Genomic DNA, 19,028 nt, shown 5'->3' on the forward strand with positions numbered 1-19,028 from the left:
CTATTTGATGCAAGCCCATGTTAAATACAGAAATTGAGGATAACCAAACTTATTTAGAAACTTTCATGGTAATTGCCTCAACACCTAAGTGTGAGTGTATTTTATAAAACTATTTGTCCATGACAGATTGAAAATGTAAAAAAAATCAGTCCTTTATCACAGTCTTTCTAAATATTATTTGCTTCGTTGGCACTTTGGATAGAAACTAGGTAATTTGATGTTCTCTACTATTAAGGTTCTGCTGTGCTTATCCTTTGTGTTGCTGATTTGAGAGCTAAGCTATTCACTATATCTAGAATGCACAAGATGGGCATCTTGCTATACAGTTCAAATGTCTAACTGGTATTTCTAGTAGTATGGAGGTCTAGGACATCCCTCCAGAGAAAGCAGGGATGTTCCACAGAAAGAACTCAATAGTTTATATTCTAATAATTGTGACTAATTTTATCACTACAGACTATTCTTGTTCAGTCCTGGTATCCAATCACAGTGGCCACAAATTCTAGAGAGCAGAAGAAAATATTGGCCAAATATTTGCTGGAGACATCTGGTAACTTAGATGGTCTGGAATACAAGTTACATGATTTTGGCTACAGAGGAGTTTCTTCCCAAGAGGTAAGAAACTGAAATGAACTTCATTTAATAGAATGTGGTTTGGTTTGTTGGTTAGATTACCATTATAAATTTGGGGGAAGTTACTGATACTGATCTTGGTTCTGAGTAGGCTACATTTTAAAAATTCCAGACATTCGGTCAATATATATATTAAGTACCTACTATGTGTTAGCCTCTGTTCAGAGTACGTGGCAAATGTCCCTATCGTTTATATACTGGATGGATGGACAGACATATAATGTTATATATTATAATAAATTTAGCAGGTGTCAGATAATGTTCTATAAAAAGGCACAAGACAGAGTAAGGGAAAAGAGGCTGGTGGGAAATGGGGGTGGGTCACTATTCAGTAGGTCTCTTGCAGGAGGTAACAGTTGACTCCTTAAAGATTTAGGAAAACTGGATCTTTGTCATAGGAAGTGTTATCTCTGATAATAGTTAAATGTCCAAGAACAGCTGAAGACAGGGCACCTGGGTGGCTCAGTCGTTAAGCGTCTGCCTTCGGCTCAGCCTGGGATCGAGCCCCGCATCGGGCTCCCTGCTCCGCGGGAAGCCTGCTTCTCCCTCTCCCACTCCCCCTGCTTGTGTTCCCTCTCTCGCTGTCTCTGACAAATAAAATCTTTAAAAAAAAATTAAAAAAAAGAATAGTTGAAGACAATTCCTTTGAGAGATACACTTTATACCTCAAAGCATGGGTCTTTTTCTTTTGTTGGATTTTGGTTTGTGGTTTATTTTCCAGACTGCTGGCATAGGAGCGTCTGCTCATTTGGTTAACTTCAAAGGAACAGATACAGTAGCAGGAATTGCTTTTGTTAAAAAATACTATGGAACGAAAGATCCTGTTCCAGGCTATTCTGTTCCAGCAGCAGAACACAGGTACGATTCTGTTTTCATCCTCCTATTTATCTAAACATTTGTTTTCTAAAATGACTTTTTTCACTCTTGTATTGGTGATTCAGTGATGTTTTGCTTAATTACAAACCAGGAACTACAGTAAATCTTCACAAATGTAAGCAATACAAATTCAGTATTTATAGTAGGTATTGAAAGATTAGTATCAGAGAGAACTTGGAACCATCCTAATAAAAACTGTTGAAGAGCCTTCTTTTGACTCTTTCATTGCCATGTAAGTTTTAAGAACTTTTAAGAACTACTGTTACCACATGCAGATATGTTTTATTTGTTAAATCTAGGATCACTCCCTGTAAAACTTGGTCACTTTTTCTTATTTCCTGCTTTCTGCATGCCCTGCAAGTTGTCACCTGGACCCAGTACCCTCTATTGTAGAAGAGCAAGGCCCTTTGCTTCCTTATCGGCTCTGGCTAAGCCAGCTTAAGTTAAATGAGAAGGCAGTTACAGTCTCGAGTGCAACTGCTCTGCTTCGACAATTAACTTTATTCAAAGTCAGTGGAGCTTTTACAATATATGCCAGACCTAGTTTCTGGTTCTTAATAACCAAAATTATTTACTGTAATCGGTTTGGGGAGGTTTATTAAGTTCTATTCATACTTGGATATCTCAGGGTGCTAAAACCAGCAGTGAGTTTTAGAATAAAGCTGAGGTTTTATCCAAGGCAATCTACTGGGTGCTATAAGGGATAGAAAGATACACGAAATGGACCCTATCTTCAGTACAAAAATAATATACTAGCAACATTCTGCTCTGTTGATGAAGTACTTTTAAAGAAGTTAAAGTGCTCTAGTGGTACAAGGGAAGGAAAGGAAAGATGTTACCCCACTGGCAGGATCAGGAAGGCTTTTTGTAGAGATGGTTATGTGAAATCATCACTTCTTGAATAAATAGCAAAATTTAATGGCAGACATGAGAGATCGATCATTCTCGGAGTAAATCTTTATTGCATGCCTACCACAGGTCAAGCATTGTCCTCAGCAAGAGTGAAAGAGGAGAGTGAATGTGTTTAGGGGATACGGGCTGAAACATAAGAGAGATTTTGTTGGGAACATAGGGGTAGACCCAAGACAGGTTAGTAAAGGTCCTCAAATTCATTTGACATTGAATGTTAACTGCACATCATGCTAGGTTAATCTAATTACTTTTTCAAATGAGAGTGAGCATTGACGTTTTGAGCATAAGCAGCTTTGTCATCAGAGAAATATTTTAGGAAGATTGTTTTGATAGCAGGCTATCCTATAACTTGACAGAAACAAGAAGTTAGGAGGCTGAGTAGGAAGCTGTTGCAACAGTTTGGAGATGACAAGATGCAGAACCCAGTGGTTCAGTGAATGGCAAGAAGTGGCTAAACAGCAGTGGCTTGGGAGATGAAATTGCTAAAACTTGATGATTAGGCTGGGGCTGGTAGAGGGTAGATTCCGCATTCATGGGCACTGCTGTATCAGTAGGGCCTTGTTGAATACTCTCACAGTCAAGACTCATGAAAGTGGGAACACAGGAATGTCATCAACAGATGAAGGTTCTAGGATTACAGTATTTTTATTTTGGACTTAGATGTATGTCCATCTTCTAAAAACTTAAGTAGTATCTGCGGGCGCCTGGATGGCTCAGTGTGTTGAGCAGCGGGCTCTTCACTTTGGCTCAGGTTATGATCTCAGGGTCCTGCGTCAGGTTCCACGCTCAGCAGGAAGTCTGCTTGTCCCTCTCCCTCTGCTCCTCCCCCCATTCATGTTCTCTAAGAAGTAAATAAATCTTAAAAAAAAAAATAGTATCCTTATATTAGACTCTTCACTGATGGTTTTGTTTTCACAGTAGTAACATCACGAGTATGATACTGTAAATCTGAGAATAAAGACATATTTTCTTAGGGTTTTCATGTTAAAACAGAGTGAAATCCATTTTAAAGTCTCATAATATTTGCTACACTTGTCAATTTGACTCTAATATATAAGAATATTTCAGATGTTCTTAAATAGAACAATCTTTTAAACAATAGCATGGTATAGTGAAAGCTTTGGACTGAAAGCTGGGAAATCCGAGTGACCCAATGAACCCTACAGCTGACAGTCTAGGTGGCCTTGAGCAGTTTGTCCATCCAGCCAAACAAAAGGAGGAGCTAAAATTCCAGGTCTCCAACATCAGAAGGTCATTAAGGATAAATGAGCTAACATCTAAATAACTTCAGGATAGAACTCGAAAAGAGCATTGCCATTATTGTTACAAATATTTTAAGGAATATACGAATCTGGACTTAAAAACATATGCTGTTATTGTTTATTTTAACAGGACTTTTCTGTTTTCTTCCCAATGTACTACCAGTTCACAAACTTAGATTCTTATTTTGCCCTGTTCATATAATGGTTATTCTGAGATTGTGCAAAAGCAAAGCCATGCTTTCTTATAGCCAGTAATAACACATTTAAAAAAAAACCCACTGAACCCAAAGATGTGGGGAGAGTTTGGTTGACCAAAAAATTTAAGAGAGATGTATTAGTCTATTTAATGTGGAACCCAATTTAAAATTGTACATCATGTGGTTAATAAAATGCTACTTTTTTGAGCTTATGTAAAACTGCCTTGTTAAACTATATAAGTAAAACAAAAATAAATAGAACATGGAAGAGGAAAAAAAATATGCTATTATATAATCTTTCCCTCAAACTTTGGAAAGATAATTTGATTTGATGCTGGAAATTGGAATATGGCATTAGTAGAGTTCATTGAACAAATATTTATGAGCTCCATATACCTAATACTATTATCGGAAGAATAGGTGTTACAATTGGATTATGTAGAGGGCGCTGTAGGAAATGTCTCCACAGTGATCCATATAATAATCATCTTCCTACCTAACAAGTAGATCTGGAGTCCAGAAGAAAAACCTGGACTCTTAAGGTACAGATTTTGGAAACCCTTACCACAAGGGAATTTTGAGTGTTTTTCACAAAGGGATGTGGATGAAGGAAAGCATGCACTGGGTCAGAGCCTATGGTTAGATTGAAGAAGAACACAGCCTCTGAGGGAGACTAAAGAGGAACCACAGAAACAGGAAAAAAACAAATAAAAATGGGGGCAAGGTCACTGAAGTCATGAGAAAGAAAGCTTCAGGGAAGTTCAAGTACCAAAGAGAAAGCAAGTAAAAGACTAAAATGAACAATGAAGTGCGGTCGGTGATACAAAGAGCAGAGTTAGGTGGCTGTACTGATACAGCGCTGGGAAAACATCCCTGCGTAGGCGACGAGCTTTCCCTGCATGAGTTCATGCTTACATTGCAAAGCTTTCTAGTGTTGGCATTCTTTGAACTCAATTCTCTCCATCCTTACAAAGAGGACAGTAGTAGTTCTTGATGGGAAGAAGGGGCTTCTCTTCATCCATGTCTTAATTTTCCCTTTAGCCTGCAGATGCTGGCGTGAAGTAGGGAGCTCGCTTCGGAGCTACTGGCAGCCTCTGTACTTGTCAGGAAAAGTGTTCACTCCAAAATGAGTTTCATGTGACTAGACATGCCGTCTCTCCATTTCAGATAAAAGGAGTCTCTGGATAGCTAAGTCTTTATAACCCTGAAGTGTCCATGCTCTGTTAGCACCAGCATATCATTGACAGCATGGGAAAATAGTTTACTCCAGTCCTTTAGGGGGAAGAAACAAAACCCATAATTAAATGACAGTTTCAGTCATAGATTAGTATGACTCTTTAAACAGTTTTGAGGGGCGCCTGGGTGGCTCAGTCATTAAGCATCTGCCTTCAGCTCAGGTCATGATCCCAGGGTCCTGGGATCGAGCCCCGTGTCGGGCTCCCTGCTCGGCAGGAAGCCTGCTTCTCCCTCTCCCACTCCCCCTGCTTGTGTTCCCTCTCTTGCTGTCTCTCTCTGTCAAATAAATAAATAAAATCTTTAAATAGTTTTGAGATAAACTTGTACGTACATGGGGTTCCTACAATAAATGAATGGGTTGTCTTCCCATTATTTTACTTAGAAAAATGGAAGTGGTAGAGGTGAAGACTGGAAAATTAGGGAGAAGGAAAAATTGCTTGGCATGAGGAACTGGTAACAGTTTTCAAATTCATTATTAAATTGCTTGACTTATATTTATTAGCCAAGAAGTACTTGTTACATATTATTAATCCATTCAATAAGAAGAATCGTTTTTGAGGACATTTTAAAAATCACTATTGCAGTTTTTGCCTAATACATACTCTCACATTTTATTTCCCATCTTAATCATGTTTTGCCCAAACTAAGTATTAAAATTCTTATAGTCCCTGGGCATGTATTAATTAGTAGTGGATACTCTATAGATGAAATAAATGGCTGCCTCTTATTGGCCATTTGAAAATGTAACCAGTAAAGGGTTAGTTGACTATATGTATATATAGTACAGTATAAATAATTGCCTTAGTAATTGCCTTTAAGTATAAGATTTTTAAAGTTCAAAAAGACAAATATATATCCCTGCTATTATTGGTATATGGTTTTGAAAATTCACAGAAGGGAGCCAAGTGCTTGCATTGCCTAGCAAAGTAATAGGAATATGTGTTCATTCTTTCTGACATCTTGGCATAATGTACAGAGTGCATTCAGCAGGTGCTTTTTTTTAGCTAACTGATTTGATTTTTTTTTTAAGTAAACTCTACACCCAACATGGGGCTCAAACTCACAAGCCTGGGATCGAGAGTCACATGCTCTACTGCCTGAGCTAGCCAGGTGCCCCTAGTGAACTGATTTTAAATGAGTATTTTATATAACTCTTTAAAATCAAAAAATTTTGGGTGTATTATGAATACAAAAAAATTTGGGTGACTATGACTTTAAGCGTTAAAATAACTATAGTTATTTTCAGCCAAGGGGTGTCATGGCCCAAATAGTCAATGAACCTTATGATGTGTATTCATTAAGCTAAATCCCTCACCTTCTTTGCGCTGTTGCTGGTGTAAGTATAGTACATGAGATATGATTCAGCAATAGATGTGTCTGCCTAAGTAAATCTCTGTTTGCATTTTGTTTTCTAGTACCATAACAGCTTGGGGGAAAGACCGTGAAAAAGATGCTTTTGAACACATAGTAACACAATTTTCATCAGTGCCTGTATCTGTGGTCAGCGACAGCTATGACATTTACAACGCGTGTGAAAAAATATGGGGTGAAGACCTAAGACATCTAATACTGTCAAGAAGTACAGAGGCACCACTGATAATCAGACCTGATTCTGGAAATCCTCTGGACACTGTATTAAAGGTAAATTTTAACACATAACTTGATTATTAAAATGCCTGCAGACGAGCTATATCAGTACTATTTTAATTTCATTTGTGCACATGCCTTTTCAGAACTATCTATTTTAGAATTGCAGCCCAGGGGGCGTAATAAATTGGTCCAAGGATACAAAGTTCTGGGTTATTTATATGTTGTCAAATAGATAATAACATTGAACAGATATTTTCTACTTACCTTGAAAATTCATTAGTAACATTAATCCTGTGATTTGGTTACCAAGTTTGTGGTTTGTTTTCTTTACCCCAAGTCATTGCTATACCTTTGAAGTTTTTAGTGCAAAAGAAATACATGCAAGGTGACATGGAATTAAAAAGAATTCGAAAATACTTTTTAGGTAGTCATTCTTTGGAGATACTGTTGATCCTCAACGTAGCATTTCTGTTTTGGTGTTTTTGTTTTTGTTTTTTAGCGTTCAGGACTTGGTTTTCCTTCTTTGAAAATCAGTAGTAAGAGCAGGTTATTTGATGCCTACCACTAGAAAAATATTGTGTTAGGTGCTTTACTTAAGCTGTGTCATTTAATCTCTATGAAGACCCTATGATAAATATTACCATCTGTTTTATAGACAAAGCAACAGGCTTAGGTTAAAATAACTTGCTAAAGGTCATACAACATGTAAAATATGCCAAGTACCCAACATAGATCTTTCTGGCTCCTGCCTTTCCACTTTACCACACTTTCCCAGCTAATTGAGTAGATGGTAATACTACTTACCCTTGAGAAAGGAGGCTATAGAACCAAGGAAGTCCTTTCCTGTTCCACTCAGTAATAGGCCATTTTGAAGGTCTCAGTCTGAAATACTAATAAATTTGGTTTTAGCAAACTTAACAGGTTTCATGTTTTCCCTGTTACCTAATAAAAATGTACTGACCTAGTTAAGAATAAACCAAGTCATCAATATGTAATTTTCTCATTGGTAAAAATCTTCATTTAGGAAAAGGGAGTGATTGGGGGTAAATATATGTCTTTTATATCGCTGACCAAGCTTTCTGAGAAATTTTAGATCAGTGTTCAGGAATCTCATCTGTTCTAAAACTTAGTAGGCAATGAATGAGCAGGATGATTTGCATAATATGCAATTTGTCTTTAAAAAAATGGGTGTCACCTTTAAATGAGAACTCCAGAGAAACTTGGGTTATATATACTTCATTTCCAGCTTTGCATAGCATAATTTCTTTGAGGTTTGTAATTCATATTTGGGTTCTATCAGACAAAATAAGCCAAAAAGGGGCACCTGGGTGGCACAGTTGGTTAAGTGTCCAGCTCTTGATTTCTGCTCAGGTCATGATCTCAGGGATGTGGGATGGAGCCCCGCATCAGGCTTCGCACTTTTAAGATTTTCTCTCTCTCTCTCTCTCCCTCTGCCCCTCCTGCTTGCTCTCTCTCTCAAGTAAATAAATCTAAAAAAATAAGCCAAACAAACTGTTGGGCATAGGCAGAATAAATCCAAATCATAATTATAGGTTTGTCAAATGATGTTTTATATACCTACTAAAAATATGATATTTACTGTTTTTGATTCATTGACCTCCGGGTTACGGGCCCGCATGCTTTCACTGGGCCACTCTGCTCACTTATATTTACTGTTTTAATTTCCTAATGTTAAAGATTTTTTTCTTGAATCTGTATAATTTGAAAGATGGGAAGGAGAAAACTTGTATTTTGAGCAACTTTACAGTATAAATTGATAGGAGAGAAAAATAGCATGCCTGTTTCTAATATAATCAAAGGAGTTAAGACCAGATTTTAGAAGGCTTGTACATAGTGTTGTAAAACGTTTTAAGAAACTTGATCAATTTTTATATTCTCAAGATTGTTTAGCAAATTGTCATTTTTTTAACTGTGGAAAACTTTTACACATTTTTTTTTCAGTTGTAGTTATTTTGTGTCGGGTATGTATTTTCCCCTACAGGTTTTGGATATTTTGGGTAAGAAGTTCCCTGTTAGTGAGAACTCAAAGGGCTACAAGTTGCTGCCACCTTATCTTAGAATTATTCAAGGGGACGGAGTAGATATCAATACCTTACAAGAGGTATGTATTTTATATTAAAGTTCCAATAAAGCAATCCTTAGAATTAAGTTTCCTTATCAGTTTGATAAATAGCACGTTAAGATAAGTACAGCTGTGATTCTTTTCATAAATGTTTACGATCGTATGTCTTTTCTGTTAATTGCTTAAAATTTATAAACACAGTTGATTCTTGAATAATGCAGGAGTTGCATTATTATACCCCCTCCACCCAGCACAGTCAGAAATCCATATATAACTCTTGACTCCCCCAAAACTTAACTCCAGATAGCCTGCTATTAACCAGAAACCTTACCAATAACAGTTGATTAACACATATTTTGTCTATCCTATGTGTTATACACTATATTCCTTTGGTAGACACAAAACCTTAAATGTTTTATCACCAGATGTTTCTCATTCCCTCATTTCTTTCATTCCCCCAACCCTAACCACAGTCAGAATGGCAACACCACACATGCAGGAGCTTGGAATGAAATCCCCTCCTTTCACAATTATACCTTTTTGAGGTGGGGAGGTCTTTTAAAAGAGAAAACATGGAATATAACTCTGTAGGCCTTATTCTTACCTCACCACGTATGGTGTTATAAAATGGCTCTAGGATGTTTTTATTCATCAGTATGACTCAGCAAAAATAACCTTCCTCTATCATTTAATCCTCTAGATTGTAGAAGGCATGAAGCAAAAAAAATGGAGTATTGAAAACATTGCCTTCGGTTCTGGTGGAGCTTTGCTACAGAAGTTAACAAGAGATCTCTTGAATTGTTCCTTCAAGTGTAGTTATGTTGTAACCAATGGCCTTGGGGTATGTCCTTCAACTTTTACTCCGGAGTTACTAACTTCTTTCTGTGTCTGACTGTTGCATTGAATAACTGCATTCTACCGAAGGATGTGGTCCTAAACTCATAATATGTTGCCATGTACCACTGACCTTGACTCAAAACAAAGAAAAGAGACATTAGGTAAAAAATAACATGACTTGGAGAGAGGAGGAAGAATAAGATTTAAGAGATGATACAGGCCAGTCATTTCCCACTGCTTCAGTATTCTACCTTTGAGTCAAAAAGCTGACCATTTCGGGTGGGAATGCCAGCTAACCCAGCCATCACATATTAAAGATAAGTACGTCAGCACTGTCAGCGTTTTAGGAAGGTGGAGCATGAGGTTGGAGTTGTGATACCAGAATCCCGTTCTAATAGCCTTAAAACAGGGGAACCCAAGCTGTCTGTTTCAGGCAGCTGAACAGCAGTTGCCCTGACCCTTCATAGACTTTCGAGAATCTGTGGATCCAAAGGTGGGAGTCGGGGATACTAAGAACTCCTCAGAACACCTGGGTTGGTTCCCTGCTTTATTTACTTCATTTCTGTCTGTCTTTGGAAAGTTCTGGGGTTGATTCACTACTTCTTTTTTGTTGGCCTCCTACCTTCTGATCTTTAAACAAACCTGTTCTCTTCAGGTTCTCTAGGTCTTCTTTGCTTTTCACAATAACAAGGAATAGAGTAAAAAGTAACAAAAGGAGAGGTTATCAAGTAATGGAATGAATGGAAGCCTTTACCTTAGTAAAAATTCTAGTTCCCTTGCCACAGATTCTGTAATACATTTGACAGATTTTTTTTTCAGTAGCGTGCATGTGCTATAACTTGAATCAGTTAAAGGCAATTCAAAATATAAAAGATCCCTTAAGGGTTACGTGTTAACTTCAGTGACATCCTACAACTAGAGTAGTAGGTATCTACAGCGGTAAGAAAGGATATTCAGTACTTGGATTTTGTTCATACTTTACATAACGGAGGACTCTGTCCTCCAACACAGGCTAGAGTTATGCTTCTAAAAGCCAGATGTGGATTCGTTTAGTTAGACCTATTAAGTACCTAAAGTTTATGTATAAATTATGTATAAACTTTTTTCTTTAATGGGAATTGAGTGAACGTTCCTGATTAGTCTTATTTCTCTTTCTTCCAGATTAATGTCTTCAAGGACCCAGTTGCTGATCCCAACAAAAGATCCAAAAAGGGTCGGTTATCTTTACATAGGACACCAGCAGGGAATTTTGTTACACTTGAGGAAGGAAAAGGAGACCTTGAGGAATATGGTCATGTATGTTATCTATGCTGATCTTTTTTTTTTAACAGTAGGTTAGCTTTCCAAATTAAGAAAGGGGGCTCTTATGTTGTATTTTTTAATTATTTTCAAAACAAATTTTTTCTTGAAGGACAAAGTACTTTTGTTGTAAAAAGTATACAAATGCTGACCTAGCCTACCAAAATAAGATGAAAAACAAGATGGGGCTAGATCCTAAGTGAGATTGTACATACAGTGGAGTGAAAAACTTCATGACATTAAAAAAACAAAGTAAAAGTTCTTTCACATAGTGACCCGCAGGGTAGTGATTGATGAGCTTCAACAAGCTTTTGTGTATTTGTCTTACTCTTACTGCCAGTTTAGCAGCAAATAATTTCTGAAGAGGAATAGCCAAGAATACTTAAAGGAAGCTATTGATGTTAGAGTAAAATTTTGGTAATTTTAATAAAGGAAGGGCTATCCAAATTCTGAGATATTCTTAAAGATAATTGTATTTTTTTTAACTTAACAGAATCCAGTCAAGATAGTTTTCTTTAGTCTCATATGATTCTCACAGCAATTCTGGGCTAAAAAAAAAAAAGCAAATTATGTTACATTAGTGTAAGATATGAAAAGGCCAAGACTGGATTCTGATGACATAATAATAATTGGTGAAACCTAAGACTTAACCAAGCTTTCGGATTCAAATCAACCAAATTGGAAAAATTTCTAGTGTGCTGAAGTGGTCCATATGATCTAACAGTCTTTAACATGCAAAAGTACACTTATATTCGTGAACTCGGAAGTTACAAAATTTATTTAAGCCACTGGATTGAAAAAACTCACTTTTAGAGGGAAACTACTCACGAACATTCATATTATCAGAAAGAAGTTAATACCAAAAAAAAAGTTTATACCAAACATTAATTTATCACTATGGATTCTTAATACCATATCAGATATTCTGCTTAAAGTATATTACTTTAATATTCTTTAAAGATTTTGAGCCAAAATACTTTTCTGTCTTTACTGAAAAGTATTTAATCCCTAAACTAACTTTTAGGTCTAGCCTGTTGTTTAGGGCTTTGGTAGCCTTCACTTAACTCTTTTAGCTACCAAGTGTTTCCAGATGGACTAGAGTCATTTTAGACACAGACCTAACTATGATTTTAAAAAGGCACTGATTTTGAGTATGTAAATGGTACTCTGGAACGTTTGAGGCAGTAATCGATTATAATCCTAAATGACATTTTAAGAGTAGGAACCACCATTCTCTGATAGTACTTAACTTTATAAAGAAAAGGTCACATACCTCAATCTTGATGGAAAACTTAGGCATGACAGATTATGTCTGTGGGTGTTTTAAAGAGAAACTAAAGGCAGGCAGACAGTTCCTTAGGGAGACCAAGTGGCTTTTCCAGACCCAAAAGGGGATTTAGTTTTAATTCTTGATTGTTGTTACCCTTGCGTAGATCAAATGGATTACATGTATCAGTAACTTCTGGAATATACACAGTTTTTAAATCAGTCACCGTGCATTCACCAAGAAATCAGTACTTTTGTTTCTGGTTTGGTTTCTTGTTTTTTTAGGGGTTTTTTTTTGTTGTTCTTTAAGTCCAAAACTCGGTGACTAGGAAATTTATTAAGTTCCAGGGTTGGTAAGTTTATCAGTGTTGAGTCTGTTGTCTAGGAACAAGGGAAGGTCTGGCAGGCTCTCTTTGCTCACTGTCAGTCATGATGATCAGCGACAGCATGACTCTTCTGGGCAGCAAGCATCTTCCACCTGAAAACAGAGATGGATCAGGTAGTGGGGTTTTTTTGTGTTTGTTTTTCCTTCAAGGAAAACTTTTAAGAATATTTAGATCATTGCTTCTTTTAAAGCTAAATATTTTTACATAGCCCTTTTAGATATTGCCACGCTCTCTGCCTGCTCCACCAGCATTGTATATAAAGTTATTTCATAATTTGAACACCATCAAACATCTCTGTATTTGACTAGTCAGTCTGATTCATCAAAGCATTACTGAAGTATATTTTGCTCGATAGTCTAATGTAACCATTACATTTTAATGTTATTATGTTTGTACAGGATCTTCTCCATACTGTCTTCAAGAATGGGAAGGTGACAAAAAGCTACTCATTTGATGAAATAAGAAAAAATGCAGAGCTGAATATGGAACTGGAAGTAGCACCTCATTAGGCTTTATGAGTGGGTGTGTGTGCTCGCCTGCGTGTGTGTGTGTGTACGTGCATGCACACACGTGGACACCTGCGTGTGAGTATATAATAATGTTTATTGTACAGATGTGTGGGGGTTTGTGTTTTATGATACATTACAGCCAAATTATTTGTTGGTTTATGGACATACTGCCCTTTCATTTTTTTTTTTCCAGTGTTTAGGTGATCTCAAATTAGGAAATGCACTTAACCATGTAAAAGATTAATGCTAAAGTAAGCTTTTTAGGGCCCTTTGCCAGTAGATAGTAATTCAATCTGGTATTGATCTTTTCACAAATAACAGAACCCAGAAACTTTTATATATAACTGAAGATCACATAAAACAGATTTGCATAAAATTATCATTGATTGCTTTATGTTTATATTTAACTTGTATTTTTGTACAAACAAGATTGTGTAAGATATATTTAAAGTTTCAGTGATTTAACAGTCTTTCCAACTTTTCATGATTTTTATGAGCACAGACTTTCAAGAAAATACTTGAAAATAAATTACATTGCCTTTTGTCCATTAATCAGCAAATAAAACATGGCCTTAACAGAGTTGTTTGTGTTATTGTACAATTTGAAAATTATGTCAGGACATACCCTATAGAATTACTAACCTCACTGCCCCTTGTAGAATATGTATTAATCATTCTACATTAAAGAAAATAATGGTTCTTACTGGAATGTCTAGGCACTGTACAGTGATTATGTATGTTGGTCATTGTATTGTACCAGTGAAATGCCAAATTTGAAGGCCTGTACTGCAATTTTATATGTCAGATACTGCCTGTGGCTCTAACATGCACCTCAAGATTTTAAGGAGATGTTTTTAGAGAGAATTTCTGCTTCCACTATAGAATATATACATAAATGTAAAATATTAACAAAAGTGGAAGTAGTGTATTTTAAAGTAATTACACTTCTGAATTTATTTTTCCTATTCTATAGTTGATATGACTTAAATGAATTACCGGAATGGGTAGTGAGTGTACTTATTTTAAATGTTTTGATTCTGTTATATTTTCATTAAGTTTTTTAAAAATTAAATTGGATATTAAATTGTATGGACATCATTTATTAATTTTAAACTGAATCCCTCAAATAATGCTCAACCAAGTTCTTAAATGAGGATAAATTAAAGCATGATGACATGAGTTTGAATAGAAGAATCTTAACCAAGAGCAGTAAGTTGGCTACATTCAAAGTGTTCAACATCAAAATGTGATTAACTGCTAGATTCTGAGTCAGTCATCACATCTGACTAGAGACCAGTTTCAATGATTCTTTTCTATTTACATCTGTTCTAAGGCAGGAGTTGGCCAGCTATGGCCCACAGGCCAAGTTCAGACTGCTCTCCTTTTTGTAAATATTGTCTATGACTGCTTTCTCAGGACAGTGCAGAAATCGAGTAGTTACATAGTGACCGTATGACCCACAAAGCGTGAGAAGTTTAATTATCTGGCCCTTTGCAGAAAAAGTTTGTTGACTCCTGGGGTCTAAGAAAAGGAGTGTGTGCCTTGAAGTTTAAGAGAAATGTTGATTTCCAGGGAAGGGAGGAAGCTATATGTTGATAAGGAGTTTGTCTCTTCTTTTGTCCTTTCTCTTCTTATTCAAGAATCTGATCTTGGAAGACTGATTTTGAAAGCTTTAACTACATGACATTAAATGTGAAACTTTAAAAATTAAAAAGCCATAAATCATCTGTCCTAAACAGTTACATGAGAAAGGTATTTATCAGTAGAATAATGTCTCTTAAAAACATCATTAAAAAGAACATGGTTTTTGCAGATGATTCTAAACACTTGTTTATTGAGAATAATAAGCATTATTCACTTTTATTAAGAGTTTTCATCCTGTAATTCCTAGTGGAAGATAATTTTAAGCTGATTCTTTTAAATGTATCAAGTAAAAATTAGTATTAAAAACACAGCTTTCTTCACAAAATGTGCTAAGGGGCTTATAGAGAATTAAAAAACCATATTTATTACCAAATAACAACTTTGATAACCACCCGTAATTTTGATTTTGTTTAAACATCGGAATTACACTAGAGACAATATTCTTTGTGTACTGTGAATCCCAGCAGTTTCAGAGTAGCTAGAGGAGTTTTATTTTAAAACTTTCAGTGAATGCTAAACTCTGTACGTTTGTACATGGCCATAGATTGCAGAGGGGTGGAATGATTGATTAGCCACTTGGAACTGATTCATCTGAATTTCTGTGACTAAGCACTTAATATTTGGCCATCCCCATTCTCAGTAGCAAATGGTTGACATAGTTATCAAATAGAATTCTGCTGTGTGTCACCTTTAAATCAGCCTGACTCTTCCAGACAAAAGCAAATGGCATGTATGGGTTTGCTTCAGTCATTAGATTTGCAGTTGACGTCAGTTAATCCCTCTCAATTCATAATATCATGAAGTATTTGTATTTTAAATAGAAGATAGGAGTTCTGCATTAAGACTCTTTATTTGTATTCTATACTTCAAGTCAAATGGTTTTAATGATTATCCCTTATTTCCTTTCTTTAAATAAATTGTTATGAAAATATTTTATAATGAAATTCATCTTGGAGAACTAGAAAGAGAAAAATGGCAAGGTAATTATTGTTCTGTTTGCCATAATTTAGAATTCAACACTTCAAGGCTTTTGTAGTTTTACATTCCTTTTTAACCCATTCAGTGGAGAACGTCCAGCTTTTCTCCCAAGTTGTATGTCAATTCTAATATGTATACAACATCAAAGGTGAACATGTAATAAACATGGAAATAAAGTTTAGCTCTGTTAGTGAAATGATAAAGTTGACTGTGTGCTTCAAATACTGGCCATTTCGAGATTTACCCCCTTTTAGGTATTCCTCCAATTCAAAGAACGAGAAAAGGAGAGAGGCATCAAGGACGACTGCTCTATTTCCTGCCTTGTGCAGCTATCTGAATGGCAGTGCCTCTTACTAAGGACACTGAAGGGAGACCAGATTTGGGGGGAAAGGGCACGAGTCCTAGGTTAAGATCTGAGATGCCGTAGAGACATCTAAATGTGGCTATCAGGGACACGGGGGTCTCCAGGTACGAATGTGATGTACAGCTGGTCATGAGAGACACAGGAAAGGGTACTTCTCTAGGGAGACAGACGACGGCCTGGCAAACCATATGCCACACCCAGCCCGTCTGTTTTTGTAAATGCAGTTTGATTGGAACAGGCCACCCGCATCGGTCCTATTATTGCCTGTGGCTGCTTTCACGCTACAGTGGCACAACTGAGAAGTTGTGACAAAGACCTTAAGGCCTGCAGAGCCTAAAATCATTTGCTTTATGGCCCTTTAAAGAAAAAATGTGCCAATCTCTGCTGGAGGAAGGGTATAAAGAAAAGAGGACCCAGGGCAAACTCCGGGGAACTCTAAAAAGTTAAGTGGCAGAAGCTAAGCAAAGAAGCCGGACAGGTGGAAGCTAAAGAGATGAAGGGAAAACCAGGAGGAGTAAAGGAAGGATGAAAGAAGGGAGTGCTTCTGCACGGTGTCGATGCCGCCGAGAGACCGAGTAGAGGGAGGGATTACAGGCGCCCGCTGGACTGAACCTGGAAAGAACTAGCGGCTTACAGACAGACATTCCCTCCACAGCAGTAGAGACGGCACACGGCAGAAAGCGGCCGCCTTACAAAACTGAATTCTGGATGTAAAAGAGAGGCAAGAAATGAGGCAACAGAGTGTCTTCCCTTCCCTTTTTAGCTATTGCTATAAAGGATTCGGGAAAGAGGGAGAAGTTGAAGGTAACAGAGCCAGGAGGACTCCATGATGGTGCTGGGGTCCAAAGAGGGTGGAAGACGATGGGGTCCAAAGCACTGGTCGAGGGACTGGCACGCTTGCAGATGGGCGTGGGATAGGTGCGCGTGCAGGCTGTGGTTTTCTCTATGAAGCCAGAGACCAAAGGGGATTGGGCTTTTGGAAAAGGAGGTTTTAAAATAGTTTTTGTGGGGAGTATAATAGGACTACAGAACAGTGTGGAGGACCCAACTGTTTGGTGACTGAGAACTTGAAAGTGAAAGTTGTGATTCTTTCGTTCCGTTCCATAGTAGCACCCTGATGCCTGGGTGCGGACACGGAGAACATGGAGATACGGGGTGTTTTGCCAGATGAGTCTGATAAAACAACGGGATGCTAATTGAGTAATTGCTGAAATAATGGTCCTACATAGCTAAACTGGACAGGTAAGGACGTGAGGGCTACGCAGAGCACCGGGAAGGTGGTAGGGAGCCCGAGGGACAGTCTGATAGCAGCTCTGATCTACTGGGAGTTGCTGGAACAGGCAGGTTTGAGAGGACAGGAGACACTAGTCTCAGACCAGGATGCTTGGATTAACCATCGGAGAGTAGCAAGTTCATGGTGTACGACTTTCCAGGGTAGGACCTTGCAGTGGCTAAATGCAGACGATCATGAGACACAAAACAAGATCAGGAAACCCGAGAGGGCAGTTGGGTTGGACAGTGGACGTTAGAATCATCCAGAAGGATGGCAGAAGTTGAAGTAGTGGAAGAAAGCTGTATGAGGCACCAGCATGTTCAGTGAGTGGAGGAAAGGGGCCGGGAGGTCAACAGGAGGCAGCAACAGTGAGCTGTGTGAGCCTCGAAGGGACCGGGCAGTGGGGACCGCTGACCCAGGCCAGCCTGCAAGAGGAGGAGCCCAGCCTCTCCAAAGCGTCCAAGCACGCGTGGACAAGTACAAACTGATAAAAAGCACTTTGCGTATTGCCAGAGGTTTGATGTCCCTTACCAGGCACTCAGTCAGTATTTGTTGACATCATGAATGGAGGAAAGGAATAATCTCAATAAAAAATGTATTGATTTTATTAGCGTGCTACAAACACCCCTTCCATTGACATAGGCCCAAGTGTTCAAGCCTATAAGTGCATTTTTGAAATGGCATTTTTTTATTTTGGATGGTTTGAATGTTTCAGGATTTACATTTTGTTTATAGTTATTTTTAAAAAAGCAGCCAAATAAAACCAGTCACCGCTCATGTATTCAGGTTCTTCCCACCTCGTTTTAAATTCCTATTTTATTTGAAGGATAAATTGTGACCTGTTCCCCAGAGACAACTCCATCTTTATTTGGTTCACAGTTATTTGTTCTACTAAAACTTAGGAAAATATTTGTTTAGGTTATTCCAGCAAAGAGAAATATGTTCTTGAAAGGAATTTTAGAATCAAATTACCAACTTCACCCAAATTTCTTCAACTAACATAGAAGTGGGCCTTGATAATCAGGAATTTGCCCGTAGACTACCACAGGGCAACTGAGCCTTCACCTTCCTGGTATAAAGACTCTTGGTGACTTAGTAGTAGGAGTAGGAGTAGGAGTAGGAGTAGGAGTAGTAGTAGGAGGAGGAGGAGGAGGAGGAGGAGGAGGAGTAGGAGGAGGAGTAGTAGTAGGAGTAGGAGGAGGAGGAGGAGTAGTAGTAGCAGTAGGAGTAGGAGTAGTAGTAGGAGTAGGAGGAGGAGGAGGAGTAGTAGGAGGAGGAGGAGGAGGAGGAGTAGTAGTAGTAGGAGTAGGAGTAGTAGGAGGAGGAGGAGTAGTAGGAGGAGGAGTAGTAGGAGGAGGAGGAGTAGTAGTAGGAGTAGGAGTAGTAGGAGGAGGAGGAGGAGTAGGAGGAGGAGGAGGAGGAGTAGGAGGAGGAGTAGTAGTAGTAGGAGTAGGAGTAGTAGTAGGAGTAGGAGGAGGAGGAGTAGTAGTAGGAGGAGGAGGAGTAGGAGGAGGAGGAGGAGGAGTAGTAGTAGGAGTAGGAGTAGTAGGAGTAGGAGTAGTAGTAGTAGTAGTAGTAGTATTCACAGGAGACATGGGGCTTTTACCACATTTCAGGGCTTGTGCTGCTCTCTTGGTGAGCAGAAGTTGACAGTTGACTTTTCTACCGGTTTATGGCATCGTC

The 19,028-nt window shown here is 37.9% G+C and overlaps 1 protein-coding gene across 1 annotated transcript in view; it reads left to right on the forward strand.

Moving 5' to 3' along the window:
• NAMPT (nicotinamide phosphoribosyltransferase) overlaps window positions 1–15,911 on the forward strand; it is a 37,663-nt gene extending 21,752 nt beyond the window's left edge. Inside the window, exons 5-11 of the mRNA XM_028120338.2 lie at window positions 457–615; window positions 1,355–1,491; window positions 6,532–6,757; window positions 8,709–8,828; window positions 9,490–9,630; window positions 10,788–10,922; window positions 12,976–15,911. Of these exons, the coding sequence (XP_027976139.1) occupies window positions 457–615; window positions 1,355–1,491; window positions 6,532–6,757; window positions 8,709–8,828; window positions 9,490–9,630; window positions 10,788–10,922; window positions 12,976–13,086 (1,029 nt within the window). The 3' untranslated portion in view covers window positions 13,087–15,911. The remainder of the gene's footprint in view (window positions 1–456; window positions 616–1,354; window positions 1,492–6,531; window positions 6,758–8,708; window positions 8,829–9,489; window positions 9,631–10,787; window positions 10,923–12,975) is intronic.
• The last annotated feature ends 3,117 nt before the right edge of the window (window positions 15,912–19,028 follow it).

The sequence above is a fragment of the Eumetopias jubatus genome, unplaced genomic scaffold, assembly GCF_037043125.1.
Source record: "Eumetopias jubatus isolate StellerSeaLion01/CBP00866 unplaced genomic scaffold, mEumJub1_p1.0 scaffold_14, whole genome shotgun sequence".
Taxonomy (NCBI): domain Eukaryota; kingdom Metazoa; phylum Chordata; class Mammalia; order Carnivora; family Otariidae; genus Eumetopias; species Eumetopias jubatus.